This window comes from Heterocephalus glaber, unplaced genomic scaffold, assembly GCF_053883595.1.
Source record: "Heterocephalus glaber isolate CG9 unplaced genomic scaffold, H.glaber_assembly_v1.0 deba00001523, whole genome shotgun sequence".
NCBI classification, from domain to species: Eukaryota; Metazoa; Chordata; class Mammalia; order Rodentia; family Bathyergidae; genus Heterocephalus; species Heterocephalus glaber.
Genome location: NW_028258327.1, coordinates 6,583,534 through 6,609,808, shown reverse-complemented (window position 1 = coordinate 6,609,808; position 26,275 = coordinate 6,583,534). Strand labels below are relative to the sequence as shown.

Here is a 26,275-nt window from a genome sequence, read left to right as displayed (position 1 = left end):
GGCGCTACTCTTAAGTGAAATAAATAGGACACACATGTATAAATACTAAATAGTTTCTCTAGTGTGAGAAACTGATAGTGTAAACAAGGGTTAAAATGAATAATTGATAATTTGAAATAGGAAAAAAGGTCCAAAGATGAAGGGGTGAAGGGAGGGGAAGGGGAAAGGAAAGGAGGGAAAGGAAAAACTATGAGAAAAGAAAAAAAAATGGAAATGATGTTTATGTAAATAGGGAAGGGCGGAGGGGATGAAGGGTGCACAGGTAATGGGAAAAAAATAAGAACCAAGATACATCATGTACAGGTACAAACACCCAATGATAAATGTAAACCAACTGTATACCTAAAATGTACCAATAAAAGAACTTAAGAAAAAAAAACAGATAAGGATATAACAACAATAAAAACTATAGACCAACAAGGATGAACATAAATGTAAAAATGTTCAATAAGATATTGCAAATCAAATTCAACAAATTAAAATGAACATATAAAGTTAGTTTCATTCCACATATGCAAAGATGTTCAACATATGAAAGTCAGTAACTGTAGTACACTACATAAATGGAATCAACTATGACAAAAATCACATGATCGCCTCAATAGACGCAGAAAAATGCTTTGACAAAATTTGACATATCTTTTTTTTTGGTACTGGGGATTGAACTCAGGTCCTTGCACTTGTGCAGCAGGTGGCAAAACCACTGAGCTAAATCCCCAGCCCTTGACATATTTTTATGACAGAAGAAATGAATAAATTAGGTGCAGATGGATCTTATATCAATACAATAAATGCTATATAGAACCAACCCAGAGGCAATATAATATTGAATGGGGAAAAACTGAAAGCATTTCCTTTAAATTCAGGAACAAGACAAAGGTGTCCAAGGTGTCCATTCTCACCACTTTTACCCAGTAGAGTACTTGAAATCTTTTATTTTTTTTTTTAAATTTATGTCTTAGTTTTCTTTTTTCTTTTTTTCTTTTTTTAGTACTGGTGATTGAACTTGGGTCCTTGCGCTTGCGCAGCAGGCGGAGAAACCACTGAGCTAAATCCCCGGCCCCAGTACTTGAAATCTTAGCCAGAGCAATTAAGCAAGAAAAAAAGGGCAGTGATATACATAAAAAAGGAGAAAGTAAAAATTGTCCTGTATGCAGATATGATTCTCTATTAAGAAGCCTTAAAGACACCACCAAAAGGCTCTTAGAAGTAATAAACAAATTTAGCAAATAGCAAGATATAAAAATCAACATGCAAAAATCAGTAGCTTTTCTATATACCAATATACAAACCTGCTGAGAAGGAAATTGGCAAAGTAATTCCATTCATAATAGCCTAAAAAAAACACTAGAAATAAAACTTACTAAAAAGGCAGACAAATTCTACAGGAACAATTATAAACACTAAAGAAAGCATTGAAGAAGATACTAGAAGATGAAATGACTTCCCATGTTCATGGATTGGCAGAAGCAGTATAGTTAAAATGGCCTTATTATTGAAAATGATCAACAGATTCAATGTAATGTCCATCAAAATAATGACATTCTTCAAAAAACTAGAAAATACAATCCAAAAATTCATATGGAAACACAAAAGACCCTCAATAGCCAAATAAATAACAAAGAACAATGCTAGAGGTTTCACAATATCTGATTTCAAATACAGGAAAGGAACTAGAAATAAATTCATGTAGCTACAGCAATCTGATTCTTGACAAAGGTACCAAAATCATACCTTGGAGTAAAGCCAGTCTCTGTAACTAATGATGGTGGGAAAGCTGGATATCCATATGCACTGATTGAAATTAGATACCCATGTCTCATCTTGTACAAAAATAAACTCGACATGTATAAAAGATCTAAATGTGAGATCAGAAACTTTGAAACTGCTAGAAGAAAATAAAGGGGAAACACTTTAAAATATAGGCACAGGCATTGACTTCCTGAATAACAGCTCAGGAAATAATAACAAAAATCAACGAATGGATTGACTCTATTATTAGGTTTCTGCTCAGCAAAGGAAATAATCAATAGAGTGAAAAGACAACATACAGAAGGAGAGAAATTGAAATTTTTGCTTCCGAGGACTAAAGTCCAGAATATATAAAGAACCAAAAAAAAGATGAAGAAAACAAATAGCCCAATCAATAAATGGGCAAATGGAAAATAATTATATGAATGTTCAATATCTTTAATTATTAGAGAAATGCAAATAAAAAATTACATTGAAATGATTATGCAATCCCAGTCAGAACTTCTATCATCAAAAATATAAAAAATAATAAATTTTGGTGAGGAGTTAGGGTAAAAAGAACACTTCCACACTGTTGTTAGGAATGTAAACTAGCACATGCACTACGAAAATCAATATGGAGGTTGTTCAAAAATTAAAAATAGAACTACCACATGATTCAGTCATACAACTCCCTCACATAAACCCAAAGTAATTAAAATCAGCGTACTGTGGGGTCCGAGATTTAGCTCAGTGGTTCTGCCGCCTGCCTCGAAGGTGCAAAGTCCCAAGTTTGATCCTTGGTACAAAAAAAAAAAGTCAGCGTACTGTGGAGGTATCTGCATTTCTGTTTATTGTGGCACAATTCACAATAGCTGAGATATGGAATCAGTCTAGATGCCTGTCAACTGATGACTAAAGAAAATGTGATACATATATACAATGGAATGTTATTCAGCCATAGAGAAGAAAAAAAAAATCATGTCATTTGCATTAAAATGTGTGGAACTTGAGATCTTGTTTAGCAAAATAAGACAGACTCAGAAAGGTAAGTATCACATTTTCTATGTGTAATCTAGAGAAAGAGAAAGTGACATGAAAGTAGCAGGGAGACTATTAGAGAAGAGAGAGGGCTTCAAGGGAGGTGGTAGAGGCGGATAAGGGAGGGGACTAATGGAGATAGATATGATCAAATTATGCTACAGATATGTATGAAAATGCCACAACAAAACCCAGTACTCTGGATATTCTGTACATATACAGTAAAGAAAAAATAAAACTACAATTTTTAGCCTAAATGTCTCTAGATTGTGCCTAGTAATATTTTATCTCCTAACTCCCAAAGGATTTTTTCTAATACTATATTATTGCAAATAGTTTATTTTATTATGATTATGTACACCTTGTTTTCATCACCAGGCTACCTTATTTGAAGGCAGGATATGTCTCTAATTTATGCAGATATCAGAGACCTACACACAGTTCCTAGAACAAATGTATGATACAATTATTTTGATTTGGTAAAATCCAGAAGTATAAGAAATGACCCACCATGAAATCAGAGTTATAAGATTCAGTAGTCAGGTAAGCAATGACACTGGTCTGAGATGAAATGGACTGAGTACTCTAGTTAGAAATCACTACAAAAGGAAACCCATTGGTGGCCGGGGATGTAGCTCAGTGGCTGCCTGGCAAGCACAAGGTCCTGAGTTCAATTCCTGTTACCAAGAAAAAAAAAAAAAAGGAAACCCATTGAAACCTTCACATCATAGTATTTCTCCCCAAAGAAACAAAGTAACCTTGCAAATTTTAGGACAAATACATCCTCTAAGTGATCAGGATTTGATTTATTTTAAATCCATAAGAATCATGGTTGCCAGAAGTTATGAAAAGTTAATGACTTATACATTTGAAATAGTAGCTTTAATCTACTTATGTTTGTCCTGTTATAAGATACACTTAACACTGAGAAAAGAGTAGGATAAAATCATAGATTTATTGGAATAATATTAAATTCTTCATCCAAGTGTAACTTGTCTTACTAGTTTCTTCTGTGGCTTGTTAGAAACTGAAAATCTTTAATTTGCAATGTGATTATTCTCTCTGATGGGTGTAACAGAGATTCTTTCTGATCCTCCACTCTCCCAAACCTCCCTGCTCTCTAACAAAGATGTTGATGAACATAGAGTCTGTGTGGTGGTGTCCACTCAGGTTCCTGTACTGATGGTGATTGCTTCTATATATAATCTTCATTTTCTTTTAATTCCAATAAAACGGTGGTTAAGTTACAAATTTCAAACAGGAAATAAACTCTGCACAAGGAAAAACGTAGAGGATTCTCGAATGCCTGGTTCTCCTACTCCCCATCACTTTTTCCTCCTTTTTTTAAAAGATGGAAATGGATGTACACACAAATCAAAAGTCCTACTTTCAGAAAAACTTAAATTCTAGTACTTGTAACAGTTATATTGGAAACTAATGTAAAATAATTTATTTTAGGGCCAGGAATTATTTTGCAGAGATAGAATTTCATTCTATTAAAATATATTTGATGTGGGCACTGAATTTTAACAAGGTTTTAGTTTGAAAAGTGTTTTCAAGACAGAATTTGTTTGGACACAGAGACATTTCCTTTACTATCATAGGTAAAAATCTACCTATATTTGAACATAAAGACAAAAATTGTATATGGTTTCTACATGAATTAAGACTCTAAAAAATAAAGAACAGAAGTAATCTTGAAGTAGAAGAGAAAGAAAAAGAACAGAAGAGGAAGAAGGGATATAACAAGAAAGCAGAATAAAAAATATTAAGTCAGTGTGTCTTGAAGTGGCACGCTATATATTTTATTTCCATTGGTTATAGTACCCACATTTTCTAAGATCAGTATATTCTGTTTTCTTTTTAATCATCATTGGACTCTGATATAATTTTATATCATATATTATTAACATTTATGAGTATTATTAAAACTATGTTGATCAAAGTTTAAATTTTACTAGCAAGACACATTATGTATCACTTCAATTTATATATTTATGGTGCAGAGTTATAATCCTGCACTGTCATACCTCAGTGTAGTTTTCCTTTAAAAAAAAGTCAGTATTCATGTAAACAGTAACTTCTGAGATATGAAGTTTGGTAATTCCTAAATATCACCTCAAATATACACAAACTGAAAGATTATCCTACATGCTTACTCATTTTATATGTCAAAAAACCCAGGAAGACAACATTAAAAGAGGTGACATTTGTCAAAAGGCCACTATGGCTAACTTTGTGTTGCTGGAGTCAATACTGCAGCCGCTATCAATTTCCTGGATGTCTTGAGGTTAGAAGTTGATTCTGTCAAGGCAAACATCAAGTAATTCAACTTTGTTTAGATGACTGAACAGCTAGACTTCTTAACCACTTCTTCCAAATAGACTGTCTTGGTCAGGTTACTTCACTGCCAGGTCAGCAAAGGCATCAGAGACCTCTGTGGTGCTCTGTGTGGAAATGCTGGGTTGTGTGACATTGAGATAAATGTCATACTGCTGGTCCAGGCCAAGGTAGCAGTCACTCATGAGATACAGTGTGAAGATATACCTAAAATGTGAAAACAGAACAAAAATGTCAAATTGTCTTCTAATCAGTGAAATTTAATTCTTTTGGAACTTTAGTAATATTCTGCTTACCTTCCAGGTGCTTCAGGGGTATAAAAGGAGAGAGAAATGTCATGATGATTTCGAACATATCCTACACGCTTTAAAGCAATAAGCTCTCTTTTATCTACTTCTCCTAATATCAAAAACCATCCTTCATCTTTTGATTTGGGAAACCGAGGGGTAACTGCACAGCTTTCTTGCTTTCCCTGTAAATCAGAAAAAAGGATAGAACATTAGCAAAGTCTACACCTTATACCCTGCTTGGTTATGGTTGGAAGGCCAGGCTGTCTTACTTGAAGGCTATACATTACATAGTTCAGCATATCTGTCTTGTATGTTTAAACTTTCTTCTGGTTTGGTGTCCTTGTACACTTTTTTACTTACCTTTCTTCAAGACTTGAAGAACAAAGATACCACCAGAATATTTGGCTCGGAATAGAAAGGTCTGTAATCTTGACATCAGATTGGCAAATTCTCATGTCATTCCTACAACTAATCTTAGATAAACAAATTGAGATGACCATATTAACCAAATTTTCCAAAGCCTTATTCACAAGGAATTGAAGATCAGAAGACAGACAAAAGTTAATCAATATGACACTTTAGACCTCAAGATAATGAGCATATCATATAAATACCTTCCCCCCACCCAAGTATAAAATCCACATGGAAAAGCACATATTGTAATATGGTATATTAAAAAACATTCTCTGAGGAATGGGAAATTTTAAATTAAATAATTTGTAACATATATTAATTACAATTCAAGATTAGATATAAACATAATGACAACTTGAAGTCTTTGGTTTTAGAAAAGGAAGATTATCCTGGTGATTCTTTAAGACAATGACTTTAGGTCACAAAATATACTAATAATCACATGCTCTGAAGATTTCACTCAGTATTCTAGGGTAAGAAGTTTAACTTATGGCTTTGTAAAAGAGGATCAGAGAGTAATATACAACAATTACAAATAAAATTTAGTCTTTCTAGCATGATTAAATCTAATTTTTAAGCAGAATATAATATTAAAAGAATTGTAGTTTCCCGCATTATTTTGTCTTTATGATTTTACTATTATTAGTTTCATTATTACTTTCTTTGGAAGTTGGGATATATGAACTCATCTAAAAATATTCATATTAAAGCCTCTGAAATGCCACAGATCGATCAATTCTTATTTACATTAACTCATTTTTAGTATTAGAAATCAAATGGGGAGAGACTTGAAGGCACAGTACCAAAAGGACGTCATAACAAAACAAAATTTTCACATTTTGTGTGTGAAAAAAGAGGAGCAAAACCAAGGAACTACAAACTCATCCCTTAGGCTTATTCTAGGCATTAGAAAATCCTGAATCCCCTGGGCTAAAAAGAAGGCAAATTCTTTTTTATTTCAGTTATTATGGTACTAAAAACCAATCTGCCCACACTACGTGTACTAATATTCTTAGAGGACTAACTGATTAATTTCTGTGTCAGAGGCTACAAAAAAAGAGCACAGTAATTTAAAATAAAACTACTGTACATTTTTGGTCTGTATGAGATTGACAAAGGTCTCTCATATGCATTATAATAAAAGAAGCAGGCAGATGTGGCAACTGAGGCTCAAAGCAGCTTACTGTCTTATTCAAATTCATAGAGCAAAGTGGGACTGCTTCAATCTTATGTATATCCAGCCCAATATGGTTCTTATATTCCACAGTGTCTCTAAGGCAGGACTTCTTAAACATTATTGTCCTTAAAAGTCATGCGGAGTACTAAGGAGAATATCAGTTTTGAGATTCCTCAGATACTGAGGTTTTGCTTCAGTCTGTCTGGAGGGAGGCCAAGAAATCGGCACTTTGAGAGGCACTACAGGAAATTCTGCTGGACCAAGTCTGGAAATTATACTTTGAGAACAGTACTCTAGGCAATATGTTGTTATGTAAAGTGGATTATTCTGGGATTGAAAAGTGGCACATGAGGAGTACTGACTAATTTCAAAAGACTGACTCTTGCTGGTTAAGGCCAGTTGAGAAAGAAGGATTCATGAATGACACAGACACATTAGTCATACAAAAGATATGTGTGGTGGTGCATGTTGGTATTTGGTGTGAAATATTTGAGAATGGAAACCAAATACTACACCTTGTAGAACCCAAAGTGGACTCTGTGCAAGCTGACTTGAAGCACATACTCCTGATCAGCATGCAATTTGATCCATTTGTTGTCATCTCGTTGGTCTGCAGGCTGAGTTGAGACAGAAAGTTCATTATGTCCTTCAGCTAAATCATCCCATGAGCCTTTAACACTTAGGCTCACATTTATCAGTGGCAAGCGAGATAAAAAATTCCATGCCTGAATAAAAAAGAAAAGAAAAGAAAGAATAGTTAATGTGGAATGTGATGATTAACTAAAAAATCGTGTGATTTTAGAAAAATCAACCTTTTAATTCTGAGAATAATTCTGAGTCCAATGAAATTATAAGAAAAAAGATTCTTGGCACTATTTATTCAGTTGTACCAAATGTAGCATTTTTCAGTTCTATAGTACAATACTGTAACCAAGATACTGACACTGATACAACCTACAGTGTGCTTTTAATCTTCTTAAAGTTCTTTTCAACAACTTCAAAAGAATTTATCCTTATCTAAAGTTATGATTGCTTTACTGTAAATCCCTCCTGATACTGAGTGGCAAGTAATTATACCAATTTCATTGTGAATGAAATTAAAAAATGTTTATTGTTGAACTTGTTTGTTTTACAGAAAAGTTGATTCTAACACTTATGTGATTTTTATTTTTATTTTTTATTTTTTGTACCGGGGATCGAATGAGGGACCTTGTGCTTGTGAGGCAGGTGGTGGAACCACTGAGCTAAATCCCCAACTATGTGACTTTTAAAGTAGAGAGCACTACTGTACTTGGGAGTATATAAAGGGTATCTTAAAAATATTTGTGATTTCAAAAAAAAAAAATTTGTGATTTAATTATTGATGTCAGTGTCACACACTGACAACTTACTATATAAACTTTTGTTCATATTTCAAATTTATTGTATTTATTCTGAAAGGAAAACATTTCTTTTTTTTTTTTTTTTCTTTGGTACCGGGGATTGAACTCGGGTCCTTGTGCTTGTGAGGCAAGCGGCAGAACCACTGAGCTAAATCCCTGGCCCCAGGAAAACATTTCTAAATGTCTATGTATCATAGGGAATACTATAAGTTAGGCTTACTTCTAGAAATAAATCTTGCTAAGAGTATCAATTAAAATAACATTTAAAAGAGTAGAAATATTTTACCAATTTGATTCTTGCTATTTAAGTGAGTGGTCGGAATTTAAATACTAAGTACTCAACAATGTTAAATGAATGAATGAATAAATAAATTCTCAGATCAAAAAATATGAAACACAGAATGTAACAATAAACTGGAGGTGCTCAGGTAATTGTCATCTTTTTCTAATATTTACAGTCATGTTGCAATATCACTATTAGGTAAGAACATTTCTTAACAGATTGGCTATTTAATCAACTGTTACCTTCTAAGATAGTTTTAAAAAGATATGTAAGTATTTTAATTTTGGTTTTCCTTTTATTCCATTTCCATCAAAGTCATATATAGTTTCATACAGGCTTTAATTTTCCATTTGCAAAGACTTTAGTGCTGCTGAGTATATGCAATTGAAATGAAGTAGCCCTTAGGAATAAAAAAACCTGTAAATCCAATGCGATTTTTTCATTCACTCCAATCCTGTAACATTGTCTTGTGAATCTTAAATTATGACTGTAACTACATTTTTAAATAGTCAAGCCAAAGAATGTACTTCAAGTACAAATGATGGTCTATGCCCTACTAGAACCAACAGTTACTAAGTATAGAAATTGTACCACTTGATGTTTTTTTTTGGTACCAGGGATCAAACTTGGGACCTTGTGCTTGCAAGGCAGGCGGTGGAAACACTGAGCTAACTCCCTGGCCCTGATGTTCTAAGACTGGTCTGTATGGAAATGTCAAGGGGATACTTAAATGTATGTACAGTACTTACTTTTGAGAGACAATACAAGTAATATGTGCCACATGACATAAGACTTGATGTTTTTTCACTTGTATTATGAAATTAGTTACTAATATAATGTTTTATGTTGTTAGGAACTCACTGGGATTTTAGTTTACAAAGTTTCCAAAAGTCCTTTCTGGCTAGGTGTATATATAAAATATATATAATTGTATATATGTATATGACATCTTTTTGTAGCATTTAATATTGTTTTCAACCTACAATGTGTACACATATAATTATTGGCTATATGTATTTATGTATATAAAACACGAGCTATTTTTAAAGAAACTGCTAAGACATTTCAATACCAGCCAAACATATTTATCTGAGGATTAATCTTCATCTATTGAATCAGGCAAGAACACTGCCATGCATACAATTATTTAATTAGCAGCCAAATCCTCTGCCAGTCAGCAGCCGTTCCAGGCATACTGATGGGGTAGAAGATGCAAATCTCACAGTTGTACTGCTTTTTCTCATTACTACTGCAATTAGCACTTAAATTGATGCTTTAAACATACTAATTTCTGGAATAATTCAGGATTTGTATGTTACCTGGGATCGCCTCACTGCAGAGCCGACACCAGATTGCTCTGCAAATTGAAGCACTTTTGAGCCAAATAACCATCATCATATCAGACAGAGCCAATTTGCATTTGGTTTTAAAGATAACAGAATGGCAATTTATGCAAATAAATTAAGTAAGTTTACTTCTGAGTTCTCCCTGAACTAATTATAACAATGTTCTAATTTTTCATATATAAAACTTGGCTTGAAATCAATGTATGTTATGTTAGAAATCTGTTGTTGATAACAGAAGCCTTGTTTTGATTTAAATATACTGTTTTTATTCATAATTTTGATGGTAATTTAGTTAGAAAGGTAGGAATTTATTATGAATATTTAAAATTTTTGTGCCAATTTTGGATTCAACAGAAACTAAACAATCAGACATTAATTCCTGATATACTTTTTCCAAGTCTTATTCAAAAAAAAGTTTCACTTGGGAAAAAAAGGCATGGTTTAGAATTTTCTTTAATACCTGCATATACAAATCAATATATTATGCTATGAATCTTGAATATTTAACATGTTTAGGGTAAGTCTTAAACTTAAAAGTCTAGTTGGTCAAATATTTCTGACATTATTTATTCATGCTTTTGGCTTTTCTAACTGGACAAATGATTCATGGTGCCTTTCACAACACAGATTTAACTCTGTGAGTTATATGGTTCATGAATAAGGAGTTTATTTGAAAGAGTACCTTAGAATTTAGAACAATGAAGTGACTAACAGGAAGGCAAAAACAACTAGATGAAGGAATTGCTTGAAAATATGCCCAAGAATAAAGAAAGAAAAAGTACCTTGAAGAAAGGGAGTAGAGGGCCCCTGGGTTAGGCAACCTAGTGAGACGAGCTATGGTAAGTCTTTCAAAGCCAACTTGGTCACATTATAGCAAAACAATTTCCAATGATGCCAATACTATCAATTATGATACGTGCCATTATTTTTAGTATTGAGTTTCTATGCTATGTCAAAAACTACATAAAGCAGTTTACACAGCAATATTTTAACTTTCACAAGAACTTTATAGACAGATAAAATCTTTTCATGTTCATAATCATAGTAAATAGCAGACAGGCAGTTTAAACTCAGGTGAGCTTGACTTTAAAATCCATGCCTTAAGTTGAAACTCTTGGCATAATTTTCTAAGCAGAGTAAGGAAGTTCTCCACACATGCAAGAGATGGCCTTACCTGCTTTGTTTTTGCAGCCTGCAGCTCCTTCTCTACCACGGAGTTGAATACATGGTCTTTCCCTCCACAGGCATGGATTAGTTCAGGAAGGGACTCGATGGAGGTTCTGCACCTAGTACGTGGGCCCTTTACAACTGGCTTCCATTTCCTAAGAAATAATACCGACAAGATAATTACTCCACCGTGCAACTGAGGTTTTATGACAACAGTGGTTTATACAATTTGAACATTTAAAATAATTAAGCGGTAACATTTTATAGGCCACTACGTTAAACTCCAAATATTAAGTAGCATTTTCTGAAGTATCAACCCACAGCAGTGTCACTATTGCTTCATAAAATGTATAAATCATGAATAGTGCATCAGTTCCATAAATACCTAGGGTTTACAGATAGCGGGTGTCTCTCTAAAGAAAGGCATTCACAGGAAGTGATCCTTCCAGGTGGACAAAGTACACTCATGGAGCCCTGACATGTTTTTAATGATGCAGGCAGATATCTCTAAAATACTTATTTGAATAAATTCTAGATTATAAGTTATTTGAAACATAAAAATTAAAGTACGCTTTGAGAATCTTTGAGATTTATAGTATAAGTTATGTCAGATCTCAGGAAAACAGTCCATCTAAATCTTAGAGTAAGAAGAAAACAGAGTTGAAGTTATATTAATTTGGCACTTTTAAAGGTGACAGGAAAGGGGATTGAATCTCCTAGGACCCAAGTAGCTTCCATAACAGACCTGTGTGCTGTGTGGGGTAGTGCCTTAATGTGCCTTCTTTACTGCTGAAACTCAACTCCCATAACATTTAGTACCACACTGGAAGGGCTCCTGAAACAGCTGCAGACACATATGAGGTATCTGCCTTCTGCCTGTGCCACCTGTTGCTGGTATGGCTCATCTCTGAATGTGTGTTTGTTTCCAGGTCATCTAATGGTATGGACTCAAGCATCTGGGAGATAACTACACTGAGCCCAACACGCTTGAGTCAAATGAAGGACATTCCTGAGGGGTGCCCACGTGTGCCTGTGGTTCTTGTTGCCATCTGTACCTAGAGGCCTCAGATGACTGCCACTCTTGGTCCAGTGGACAAGAGGTACGTGGTACATAATGTCAAGTGGCAACCACGCTGTTTTCTTGTCTACATGACTGTGAACGAACATTTTCACTGCAAAGTCTCTCTCCCTCTCTCTCTCTCTTACTCTCTCTCATACTGGGAATCAAACTCAGGGCTCTCTCCTCTCTCTCTCTCTCTCTCTCTCTCTCTCTCTCTTTCTCTCTCATATACCGAGAATCAAACTCAGGTCCTCACAAGCAGGTGCTGCACCACTGAGCTACATCCCTGGCCCTGCAAAGTATCTCTTAACTGGTGTGAAATACTAGTATGAAAGAAATATTTTCATTTCAACATTGCCAATCTTTGTTGTATTATGGGTTATTCTTTTCCTTGGTAAAATATTTGGAGCCATGTACATGAGACTTAAGAGTTAAATACTTTGATGCTAACACAACTCTCCTTTTATGCATAGGTTATATTTTGAGCTTCTACCATATACAGATACCTAGTTTTAGATATTGTGCAGATGTAAGATTTATTTTTGACAATGGATTTTCAATCTTTCCTACAGTAACAGAAGCTAGGGATTTACTTTATTTTAGTCCTCTCATTACTTTATTACTTTATTTTAGTCTTCTTAAATGAGGACTGATATTATTAAAGAATACATGCAAATTGAATAGAAGTATAACAACAAAAACAAAAGCAAGGTGTGCTGTAATCCCAGTACCAAAGGCCAAGGCAGGAGGATCACTATAAATTTGAGGCCAGCCTGGGCTATACAATTAGTTCAAGGCCAGCCTGAACTACATAGGGAGATGCTGTTTCAAAAAAAAAAGTGTGTGTGTATATATATATATATATATATATATATATATATATATATATATATATCTCCAGTGCTACAATTGGAAAACAATTTAGACAGAAGGTTAAAATGCATTGTGGTTCAGCTTGGGACTGATGACCAAACTCCCAGTGAAAATGTTACGACTCTAGGCCATGTCTCTCTCTGGGAAATGGGCATTTACACTGTAAAAATGCCGTTAACTATACACACTTAAAAACATCTTTTGGAGGGAAGTTGGGGGTATATCTTAGTGGTGGAACAGTGCCTAGCATGCATGAGACCATGAGTTTTATTCCTAGGACTACTCTGGGCTCCCCCCGACCCCACAAAAGAAAGAAAAAAAGATTTTTTGAAATTGAAATAATTGCACTGAAAATTAAAACAATTACCTGAAAAGGTGAAGATGGTGCTGTTCTATATTTGGTAGTGTAAGAAGAGAGGAGTCTTTTAACCACCGGCCCTGGACCATCATCTGAATCAGGTTAGTGATATTCAGGGCAGTAACCAGCCAGCCCTGGTTTGCAGCCACATCCAGCATTGCCTGAAATAAAGAGGGAAAATGTACATGTCGCAAGAATCACAGCACTTTCCCTTTCCACCTCTCCATCGGGAACAAAAAATAAACAGAAAAACCAAAGATTATCTCTCTAGATTACTATTCATCAAAATGGAAACCAGAAAACAAACTACAGTAGGATGAGGGAAACAGTGAATCTCTCGCATCATTTATTATATCATACATTGCTTCTTACAAAAGGCCAAATACTAAGCTTTTTTAGGGTAGCAAAGATAGCCAGATAATACCAGTATCCAGTAATGAAACGAAGATAAAAACTCAGTGTACTTTGAGAGCAAATACCTACATAATTCACTGTATCAAGAGTATTAGCAGATGCATTTAGAAACTAAATCTCATGCACTCTTACAAATTTAAAATCAATAATGGTAAGGAAATAGGTTTTCTTGCCAAAAATTTATATTCCCAAAGAGCAAGCTCTAGTTCTCACTGAAATAATACAGCATACATTAGTGAAGGGGGCAATTGCCAGTGGTACATGTGAAATGAGGAGCAGCTATTCATATTAGTCTATACATTTAATCTAATGTTCTGTGGACAAACAAAAGGCTGCATTTGCTTAAGGCAAAACTAAACAGTGAAATCTTATTTAAACAAAGGGGTAGTTTACACAGGCAAAGCTATTTCAATTAAATTAGATTCTGGAAAATGCTGACTTAAAGACACATAAGTTAGTATCATGATCTTAGGCAGTGGTTTTATAGTTTTAGGACTACTCTCATATTTTGGGATGTACCTAGCAATGATTACATACAGTGATACTTTAATAAAAAAGAAATCTCGGGCTGGGGATTTAGCTCAGGTGGTTCTGGTGCCTGCCTTGCAAGCGCAAGGTCCCGAGTTTGATCCTCGGCGATAGAAAAAAAAAAAAAGAAAGAAAGAAAAGAAATTTCACTGTCAGTAAAACAGTTATAAACTCTTGTACAAAATTGATTAGATTTTAGAAATGACTTTTTCCTCAGCTAGTAAAATTAATTTGCCATAATTCTTAGTACTACTGATGTAGACGCATGTTCCTTGTAAGCTTTGAATTTCTAATCCTGAGTTCTCTAATTTACAAAACGTAAAACAGTTTTAGAAGTACATCTGGCCAACGGATCTATGATTTCTTTATATATATTACAGGGAAATGGATCAAAGTTTTTGGAAACTATGATTAATATGATAGAATGGTCAAAATGGTCTTTAGCACCCATTAATCTGCTAGGCACGTTATCTAAATCTATATATAAACCTGTGTGTTAGTATAATAGCTATGTATGTATATAAATATGTATACATATATGAATGTAAATAGATATGCATGTACATGGTATGTGGATGTGTATTCATGTATGAATGTACATGTCTATAAAACTTGAGAAAATACACATAACTTTCCTTTTTCTCACAAAGAATAATATACCTCTTCTTTGAAGTATGTGAGACAAGCAGATTATGATGAATGATACTCATAGACAAAAACAGCAGTTTACAAGTTACAACTCTTGAGTCTTGCTAAGGGAAAAGGAAAAGAGAAGTGAATAATTATAACTAAGTACTATGATGATGTTAGAACTTGTAATGCAGAGTAACTATGGCAATTTTACATTACAACTGGACTGGAAATAATTTATAGACCAAAGCTCACATACTAGAAGAGTTGGATGGATGAACCATATGTTTCTAACTTTGAAGTTTTCATGATGAAGCTGAAAGATTTCATAAAATTTATGAGTTCCCCACAACTTTTCATTGTATGACATAGATATGAAAACATAAAAAAAATCATGTGAGGTGCGTATATGAAGTAAATGAAAAACTGTATCATGAATTGAAAACTATTATTTATCTTGGTTTAATTTCACAGAAAAAGCAGGAGGGGAGATCAATAACTTGGAATGGTAAAAGAATTTGTGACTGCCCACATATGGTGGACCAAATGTTGGTACATGGTTCACTGTTCAACCACTCCCTAGTGCTTCTGTTCTCTCTTCTCCTACTGCCGAGTGCAGACCCTCAATGTTCCTCACCTGGAACATTACAAATATTCCTTTATTCTTATTCTTATTTAACTCTCCTTCAATCAATACTTTATACTGTTACCAAATGAGTTTTGGTTTTTTTTTTTTTTTGAAACAGGGTCTCAGTATATACTCTAGGCTGGCCTTGAACTCACTGTACAGATCAGGCAGGACTCAAATTTAGGATTATCTTTCTGCCTTTGGTCTCCAGGTGCTGGGACTACAGGCATGTGCTACACTTGGCCCACCAACTAAATTTTTAAAAGGTAAAACTGATCATGTCATTCTTCTGTTTAAATTTTTCAGTGGTGTCACACTTAAACTTTTTCGATGGTGTCAAAGAAAAACAAACATTTCTCTGCATGGCAGTCAATCCTACAATCTGTCTGGTCTTTTTTCTTTCTTTCTTTTTTTTTTTTTTTTTTGGTACCAGGGATTGAACTCGGGTCCTTGTGCTTGCGAAGCAGGTGGCGGAACCACTGAGCTAAATCCCCGGCCCTGGTCTTTTTTCCTTTTTGACATTGTACAGCAATACAAGATTACAAGTATTTCCTCAAATTTATCCTTGTTTTTAATTTTTAAAAAATAAATACTGTTCTTTCTGTTTTATCTACCTGGAAAATTCCCACTCATCATTCACACAGCCCAAATACTAAAACTGTGATGCTTCCCTGATTCTTTTAGATGGGCACAGGCCTTTCTTTCTCTACCCCTCCCTGCTCTCGAGGCACCTCATCACTATTCAACTGGAATTCTTTGCTCACATATCTCTCTTTCAACTATAAGCTCCATGACTGCAAGAATCTGGAATTATTCTTTGTAACTGCACCCCTAGAAAAATGCACACAAAAAAATTCTGTATTGAGAATACAGGTAAAAATCCAATAATCACAATATTCTGCCTAAGTCAATGCACATCTACCAATATTACAGAATAGAAGATAAAACATAAGCTTTGGTATCAGACAGACATAGATTTGTATCCTAATTTTCTCCCATTTACCATGTATAAATGTGGGGAAATTCCATACTGAACCCAGGTTTATTTTTGGAAGGGAATATCTCCTTTTAGCGTTTCTTTGAGGATAAAGACCTCTCTTTTATAATATCTTCCTGTCAGAAAAGGACTAATATAAACTCTTCCCCCAAACTGGCTTTGGTAACAGGTGAGTAACATGGCTGAGCCTCCCAAGTCACTTCAAAGTCCTTCACTATATGAAGTGGCCAACATATTGCTTGCTACACAGTAGATCCTAATAGACAGATGTCTATTTAAAAATTCTTCTATGATAAGATAAAAACATGCTAAAACAATTCATGATTTTTAATGAAGATTTTCTTTGATCATTTTGATGTCATTTCTAAACTGGGACAAAGCAGAGGGACAAAGCCGGCCAGGTTGGGGGCAGATGTGTGGAATAGGCAGATTGGTTTATCAGGAGATGTGTGGAATCACAAGAAATCTAGAAGATGAGGCCAAAGACAGATCCTGCAGTTCAAGCCAAAATGGATGATGTGGCTCTGGTTCTCAGTTTGAGTTTTAAGCCCATGGTGCTGTTCAGGGGTCATAACTGCCAGGGATTAGGATGGCAAATGGGCCTGAGAGTCCTTGGAGCTTATACTGACACACCTGTGCAGGACTGAGTCTATGGAGGACTTGGTTTCACTATCTTTTGTAGTATCTTCCTGGCAGATAAGGACTAATATATGCTCTTCCTTGGAGCCTGGTTTTGGTAACACCTGGATAACACGGCTGAGCCTCCCAAGTCACCTCAAAGCCCTTTACAAATCATCTAATAGTCAACAACAAAAGGCTGCTTTATACACTGAGGAGAAATAAACCTGGCATTTTTTAGCAGTTTAGCACTAACATTAGGCAAGTATTTAATCCTCCTTTACCTCTTTTCCACTTTCCACTTGGCACACTACCTATCAGACAACGTTAGGATAATTCTTAGTATAGGAGAAAAATAGTGGTTGACTGCATTGAGTCTTTATCCTAATTGATACCAAGTTGAATCAATTTCAGTAGACTGCTGATTCAGAATTCTTTATTACTCTAGCCATGGCAGAGTGAAAATGTGATTCTTAGCATGGCATTCATTTATAAAATCACACTAAACTAAAACCTTATCAGAATTAACAGGAACAATATGGCTATCACTTCCTGAAAAGAAATGGGTTGGAAAAGAGATAATTAATTTGGGGCTGAACACATTTTAACTGAGGTGCTACTAACCAGATGAGAAGTTCAGGTGACAATGAGCTCTAGAGAGAAAGTATAGATTACAGCTGTGGAATCTGAAATCCTGGAAATAAAGTAGACAGCCAAGAATGAGCATTCTTGCAGTGGAGACAGGTGACCAGGAGAGAGATCTGGAAAGGCTGGAAAAGCTGACGGGGGAGGGGAGATCCAGAGGACTCTCGGGGGCACTGATAATCATGATTAGTACAGATGATTAAGTGTCTACTACCTGTCAGCTCTGGTAACCATTTAAGATATGGAATGCAAGCTTATTTTACAGATGAAGACACTGTGGCCCCAAGAGTGAAAGAGATGTATCTAAGGATGCATAGCTCTGGTAAACAGGCATGGCTGGGATTTAAATTCTGGAGAGCTTGACTCCAAAGCACTTACTTTAACCATTATAGTACAAAGCCTGTGAAGTTCAGGATAATGGGAAGGTGTGTAGAATTTGAATGAGGTTGTGAATTTGATTACATATGATAGGAGGAATGGGCATACTAGATGAAAACATCCCTCAGCATTCATGAGATTGGTTCTGAAGATGGGTGTGTGTGTGGTGTGTGTGTGTGTGTGCACACGCACCAAACTCCATGGATGCTCAAGTCTCTTATTTAAAATGGTGTAATGTTTTGGATATAACCTGTGCATCTCCTACTGTACACTTTAAATAATTTTTACTTATATAATGCAAACATTAGGTAAATAGTTGTAATACTATATTGCTTAGGGAATAATGAAAAAAAAGAGCCTGTTTTTTTGCCTAATATTTTCAATTCATGGCTGATTAAATTCACACGTGTGGAACTGGTAAATATGGAGGTCTGACTTATGAGTTTGGATGAAGTATAAATTGTGAGTACTTGGTACTGGTTTGAAGGTGGAGTGGTATAATAGGAAGAGAGCCTGAGAGTTTAGAGTTTATGCCTCTAAGTTAACTATAAAATCTTGGGCAAACTACTTATCTATCAGTGTTCATTTTCATCATATGAAAAATGGAGTTTGATTGGTACCTTCTTCTTTTTTTGAGACAGGGTTTAACTATGTAGCCCAGGCTGGCCTTGAACTCCATTCTCTCCTGCCTCAGTCTTCCGTTTGCCGGGGTTACAGGGGTGTGCCACCACCCTTAACTGATTAGGTACTTTTTAAGGCTTCTATCTTCTGTGTGAACTTTAGTCTTTTAGCAATAAAATGCCAATATACTCTTTCTATGTAATTGTTTTTATAGTTTGCTTTCTATCTTTGCAGGTGGACAATAATACTCTTGATGTCAGGGGGTAGCATATACTAAATAAAAAATTAGCTGTACAAAAACTGCTATTTTCAGAGGAAGATAGGGGTTTCTGCTACAGAAGTGTGTAGGCCAGGCCCTAGAAAGGGGGTTGGTTTCATTGGTCAAGGAAGATCTGAGTCACAATGAAGAGAGAAAAGCTTTGAGAAGGGAAATCAGTGTTAATACCAGAAGGTGCCAAGAATCGCTATAAATTGGAGGTTATGTCTTTTGTTGGGAAGAAGAACCAGGAAGGAGCACAAAAATGTTTAAGATTAAGTACTGGGCATAACTGATACTATGACTAAAAACTGGAGGAGCTGTGAATTTCAACAGCACAACTTTGTAGCAGTGACCATTAGGAATGTTCTGTGATTGTTTCCTGCAATAATGAATAATTTGAGTATAAAAGCACAGAATTCAGATGGTGACAGTTACCCAGCGAAGTGAGAGATTTTATTAGGGTACTCTAGCATTATTGAAATGGCCAACTCTGGGGGCAATGCTATTTAGAATGACAAATCATAATGGAACTGAGGACTTAACTGAGGAATCGGGAAGAGAAGAGATGCCACTTTATATCATCAGAAATGTTCAAACTGATTAGTATAAGCGCTGTTGCCAGACAGGTGACTCAGGTGGTGATATCATGGTGTGTGTGTGTGGGGTGGATTAGCTATAATGTCTATTAATTAAATTTGGTAAATATGATTTTTTTTTGTGGTACCGGGGATTGAACTCGGGACCTTGTGCTTGCGAGGCAGGAGGTGGAACCACTGAGATAAATCCCCGGCCCAAATGTGATTATTTTAAAAAGGTCATCTGTTGAGCCCACTATGATGGAGCTAGATATCTAGATTTTGGGAGATAAACAAAACAAAACAAAACAAAACTGTGGACAATGAAAGTAAAACATAACATGGATAGGAGTCCAAGAAGATAGAAATGGCTGTGAAACCAGAGATTCTGGCACGGCAAAGCTGGCTGGGGAAGTAGATATGACTTGTTAATTACAAGATTCCAGAACACATGGGCAGAACAGTTCCCAAAGCCCTGCATGTGGACTTGCAAAAGAACTCCAGCAGATTTTCAACAGGATGGCCTAGACCTGAAATCAGCTCGAGGCCTGGTATCTCAGCACTGCCTCTCAGGACCCGGATGTAGAAGTTCTTGCAGGTTTCCTTGAGATTTGGTCAGTATAAAAGCACACACATCCCAGAAAGAGCTTTACTCACAATAGCCCACCCTGCTTTCTCCAGGGTGTATTGGAGTGTATCTTGCTGGAGTATACTGGGGTGTATCTTGTTCATTACTCTTTTACTTGGCCCAAGCTCACTCTATAGAGCCAGTTTCTCTCTCTCTTCACTTTTTCAAATAAACTTTGCCACTACTTTTTGTTTGTTTCATTTAACTTTTTTGTTCGAGATGAGAAGAACCTGGAATCTAACTCCAGAAGGAGAGGTGAACAAGCCAAAAACTTGGTAACATTTGATAGACAATTATTGTGAAAAGATACAAACAGTGAATTTTAGAAGGAGCTATCCAATAGCATTTCGATGTAGCCATCCAGGAAAATCAAAAGCCAAGAGATTCTGATAACACTTGGAAAGACCTAAGGAGGCCAACTTTTATTACTGGGTAATTAAAAAAAAAGAATTAGCCAACAACAGTTTCAGAGGGAAGGGTGAAATGAAGACAGTGTGTGTGAGTGCCTATATCTGAGAGAGTGACTAAGAGAGGGAAGAACAGAAGGAGGGACAAAAGGATAAGGTGAAAGGAAGAGACAAAAACCAAAAAGAGCTATAAGACACACATCTTAGAACTTATCCTCAGGCAGAAAATTCAAGAACTTCTTGAGTATTTGGTATTATGAAAAGGTAAAACAAGACACTAACAGCAAAACAAACAAAACTTTAGAAACTAAGATAACTTAGAAAATACACAATCTCTAGAAGGAAATTTGTTTTGAGTGGGAGGCTCCTGAAGTCAAAAGCATGGTTATGACTTGGATGAAACTCCTGTCCTTAATATTTATTCTGAATCTACTTGTGAATTCCCTGAAGGACTATCAGAGAAGAGGAAGGGAATTGAGGGGAGTTGGAGGGAAAAAAAGAGAAACCAGTGATCAAAGTATGTTATATGTATGCATGACTATGTCAAAATGAAACACATTATTCTGTATAACTAACATGAATTTTTAAAAAGTTCCTTAAGCTTATCAGGCTTGGTCTGAGCATTTAAAGGACAGGTTTACAAAGATGCAACTATTTCTTCAAAGAATGAATGTATTCAAATCTACAGTACTAATATTTTTCTTATCTTCTACAACTGCAGATTATTAACAGTAAAAACCTTAAGCGTGACAATTTCTCACTCTCTATTTTGTGGCAAGTAATGTGGATTATATGCAATTATTGTGAAAAGATACAAACAGTAAATTATATAGTTAAAGTAAGACCATGTAGACAGTATGCATGTGTGGTCTGATGAAAATATTTGTACAGTGGTGCACAGATTATAAAACATTTTAGTAGCTCTTTTAATCCTTCACAATACTACCCATGATGTAGGCATGAGTACTACATAATCACAATGGTAAAAATTGAGAGAGTTAAGGATTAATGTTAGTTTTCCACTTTCAGATCTGTGCTGATTGCATTATATTCCATTATCTCTGCTGACTTACACATATCCTATCTTGTTTTCAAAGGGATTTGAGGTGGCTTACATCTGTTCTCTTATCCCCATACTGAGGGAAAATATAAACATTACACAAAATTATTATGTGTTTAATTGATCATTGTCTCTGAACAATTTTGTCCATACAAGTTCTGAAAACCTAAGGTTTAAAAATTAAAGTCACCATTTGGTTGTAACTACATCTCAATATTTGATCTTCAGGTATTTATCTTTCAAAACACAACTGAATTCTAGAGTTAAATAACCCAAGGATAAAACAGGAATAATAACCCTTGTGATCAAATTAGGTCAATTTCATTGCAAGAAAAGAGAATCACTGACCCAGGCTCCTGAAGAAAAAATGACAGTATTAAATTTGCATAAAGAGACATGTTATTAAATGGACAATAGAGTCTAGCTCTAAGGTATGTTACTAAAAATTTGTTCTAGCTGGGAATGATGGCACTTGCTAGTAATTGTAGCACTCAGGAGGCTGAGCCAGGAGCATTGCTGCAAGTTTGGGACCAGCCTGGACTACATAGTGAGTTCAAGGCCAGCTTGGATTACAGAATGAGACCCTGTTTCAAAAAAAACAAAAAACAAAAACCCCACAACATTTTCCCCCTAAAATCTAAACTTCAATGTAAAAAATCTGTCAATTTAACCATCGGTGTCAAGGCTCCGGCCACAGGAGGCTCATATGCAACTACACAGATGATGTTCTAGCCTTTCTCCCCCTCTTAGCATTCTACCGAATTGCAGCCTGTCTTCTTCCTCCTTTTTAAGGGACCTTCTTCTTCCAGCCCAGTCTCTTGGTAGTCATCTTAATTCATCTAGTGAGTGTACAGGGATTACAAGAAGCACATGAAAATAAGATCGCAGCAAAGGCTGAAGTGGTAGGCGACCTTGCTATTTCTGTTTAAATCAAATGACTAAAGATAATATGCTATTATCAGAATTTAAAAGAAAAAGATGCAGTCCAGAGTAAAAGACACTGCATTTATTTATAAAAATCAAGTTGTTAATAATAAATGCCATGAGAATGTAAAAACACTATAGAGATCATTGCAAACAGCTGAGAAGTTGTCATAATCAAGAGTAGCCTAAGGAGACATGAAGTTTAAAGTTAATTAATATGGTAGCCTGAATGAGATTCTTTTATTTTTTTTGGTACTGGGGCTCGAACTCGGGTCCTTGTGCTTGCACAGCAGGTGGAGAAACAACTGAGCTAAATCCCCGGCTCCTGAATGAGATTCTTGAATAGAAAAAGGATGATAGGTAAAAATTAAGTATAGACTTTGATTCATAATGTATCAGTTATTTATTATAACAAATATAATTTATTAAGGTATGTAAGATGTTAATACTAGAGATAAAGTAGGTTTAAGGCATATGGGAAAACTATCTTTGCACATCCTCGGAAATGTAAAGCTATTCTCAAATCAAAAATTTATTTAAAAAAATTACAGAAATTCATCCTTGGCAGCCTGTTAAAATCTAGCAAATGGACTATTTAAGAGCTACCAGAAGTTTCACAATGATGGAAAGACCTGAAAAAATCTTGGCCGAAAGGCACACACCTTTAAAAGTTTAGGTCAGTTTCAAGTAATGATACAATATTTTGTCAATAATTAAAATGCTGTAAGTACATTTACAAGGATCTTTTCCAATAGCAACAGTTGTTCATAGTAACTTTCTCCTAAACTTTTACCCCCAGAAGGTTAGCATTCAGGAAGCTCAGCTGCTGTCTAAGAAACTTAATTAATCAAAAAGTCATTTCCGAGCTGTAACTATGAGTAAAAGTGCTTCAAGTGCACTAGCAAGCCTACAAGTTAATCAAAATGCTAATGCAGTACAAATTAAAGTTGTGATTAACATTTCACAGTAGCTGCTTAAGTGAATTGATCACACAAATGGGTTAAGCATTACTCATTTCCTACAGCGCCAACCGGGAAAAGGGTTGTTATGTGGGTCTGCGGAGAGGAGCTGGGGGTAGAAGGATCCTTCATAATAGCATCATATCATCAATAAACCATCACAGAATTATCACACAAAAGCTTACAGGTAAAGTCACCCAGGAGGAAATAGCTTTCCAAATTATATTACAGTTCTTGAAGGGAGACTGCTTGTAAATCTACAAGAGTAAGTAAAAGTGTTTAACACTGCAAAATCCACACATTTGTGTTAGTTTTGGCCATCAGCTCTGTGTTGCTCCTTAGTGAGGATGGTGCCTTGTTTTAGATGGTACTTTGGCCATTCTACTGTGGAGTTAACATGTAGCTTTGACCATCCAGGGCTATGATTCTCCACCACAGTGCAGTAGAAGAAAAAAGCATTAAGGAACAAATTCATTTAGAATAATTTGTTTTTAAATACTCTTCCATTAATTAAACTTCATCAGGCTTCTATGGCAAGATATGAATTCTTGATGGTCTGATCAGGAAGAAGCTTAACTTAGATGAATACATTGGTCTCTATGAGTTTGATAAAGTAATTTGAAGTTTTTTCATTCTGTATTTTTAAAAATAAGTACATGTTTGTGGTACATAATGAATACATTCATTGTGGGTAGTTGATACACGTACATGACATATCTTAATTCATTTTACAACCCTTTCCCCTCCCTGCCAAAATCTCTCGGTCCCCTTCCCATTTGGAAAAGATCAATCTCCATGTTTCCTATTCTCCTTTATTTCCTACTTTATTTATATGAGTTTCTGATATAAAAGCAACCATACAATATTTCAGCTTATGTGTGATTTACTTCACTTAGCATGGATTCAAGGTGCCTACATTTTCCCACAAATGAGTTAAATTTATCCTTTATAGCTGAGGAGTACTCCACAGGTGTAAATACTACATTTTCTTTATCCATTCATCTGTTGATGGACACAGATGCATTTCCAAGATTTAGCTATTATGAGTTATGTTGCTATGAACATGGATATGCAATGTATCACTGTAATTTTAACTCTTTCGAGAAAATTCCTAGACAGGAAATAGCTGTGTCAAATGGAATTTCTCTTTTCAGTTTTCTAAGGGATTTCTATACTGATTTCTATATTTGTTATACTAGTTTACATTCCCACCAACAATGTAGAAGGGTCCTTTCTCCCCACAGCTTCGCCAACATTTATTATTTGATTACTTGATGATGGCCATTCTTTCTGGAGTTAAGATGCAATCTCAATTTTGTTTGTTCCTTTTTTAAAAAATATTTTTATTACATTTTTGCAGTACATAATATTTATCATGGGTGACTTTGTATATGTACATAACACATCTTAATAATTTTTCATCTTCTTCCCCTTCTCTCTTCCCCCCAACTCTTGTTCCCCTTCCCATTTGCAAAAGCTTTATTTCCATTTTTTTCAATTCTTTTTTTAAAAATCCCTTTTCCTTTCCCTCCCTCTCTCCTCCCTCCATCTCTTGTTCTCTTCCCATTTAAAAAGCTCTCCCTAGTTTCCATTTAACTTGCATTTCTCTAATGGCCAACGATGGTGAACATTTTTTCATATATATATATATATATATATATATATTTTTTTTTTTTTTTTTTTTTTTTTTTTGGTACTGAGGATCAAACTTGGGTCCTTGCACTTGCGGGGCAGGCGATGGAACCACTGCGCTAAATCCCCGGCCCATTTTTTCATATATTTATTGGTCATTTGTATTTCTTATTCTGAGAAGTATGTATGCATTTCCATTGCCCATTTTATGGCTGGGTCTTTCATTTTTTTTGGGGGGGGTCTAACTTTTTTGAATTCTTTATATAGTCTAGATAATGTGCTCTGTCCCAGGTGTATCTATCAAAGATTTTTCCCACTTTGTGTGTTGTCTCTTCATTCTGTTGGTTATTTCCTTTCCTGTGCAGAGCTTTTTAATTTGACATAATTTTGTTGATCATTGATGTTATTTCCTGTGGAACTGGGGTTCTGTTCAGAAAGTCCTTGCCTAGGCATGCATATGTCTTCAAGAGTTTTATCTTCCATCAGGTTAAATGTCTCTGTTTTAATATTCAGATATTAGGTCCATTTTGCTTTTAGTTTAATAAATGGTGAGAGATATGAGTCTAGTTTTGATCTGAACGTCAATAGCCAGTTTTCCCAGTACCATTTGCTAAAGAGGGTATCATTCCTCTAGTTGTTTTTGGCCCCTTTGCCAAAGATGAGGTGGCTAAATGTGTCTGGGGTTGTTTCTGCATCCTCTATTCTGTTCTATTGGTCCACATGTCTGTTTTGGTGCCAATACATTGCTTTTATCATTGTAGCTTTGTAATATAACTTGAAATTCAGGATTGTGATGCCTTCTACTTTACTCTTGTTGCCCAGGATTGCTTTTGCTATTCTAGGTCCCATCTGGTTCCATATGAACTTTAGGATTGTTTATTTTGTTTTGTAAGAAATGTTGATATTTTGA

The 26,275-nt window shown here is 35.3% G+C and overlaps 1 protein-coding gene across 3 annotated transcripts in view; it reads right to left on the bottom strand.

Annotated features, from left to right (window-relative positions):
* Window positions 1–3,559: 3,559 nt before the first annotated feature.
* The window catches only part of Ascc3 (activating signal cointegrator 1 complex subunit 3), a 320,418-nt gene continuing 297,702 nt past the window's right edge, over window positions 3,560–26,275 (bottom strand). For all 3 annotated transcript variants that reach the window (XM_004862476.4, XM_021242706.2, XM_004862477.4), the window contains 5 exons: window positions 13,472–13,623; window positions 11,179–11,326; window positions 7,509–7,718; window positions 5,409–5,584; window positions 3,560–5,319 (listed from right to left, as the gene is read on the bottom strand). In XM_004862476.4, coding sequence (XP_004862533.1) covers window positions 5,172–5,319; window positions 5,409–5,584; window positions 7,509–7,718; window positions 11,179–11,326; window positions 13,472–13,623 — 834 coding nt within the window. In that variant the 3' untranslated portion in view covers window positions 3,560–5,171. The remainder of the gene's footprint in view (window positions 5,320–5,408; window positions 5,585–7,508; window positions 7,719–11,178; window positions 11,327–13,471; window positions 13,624–26,275) is intronic.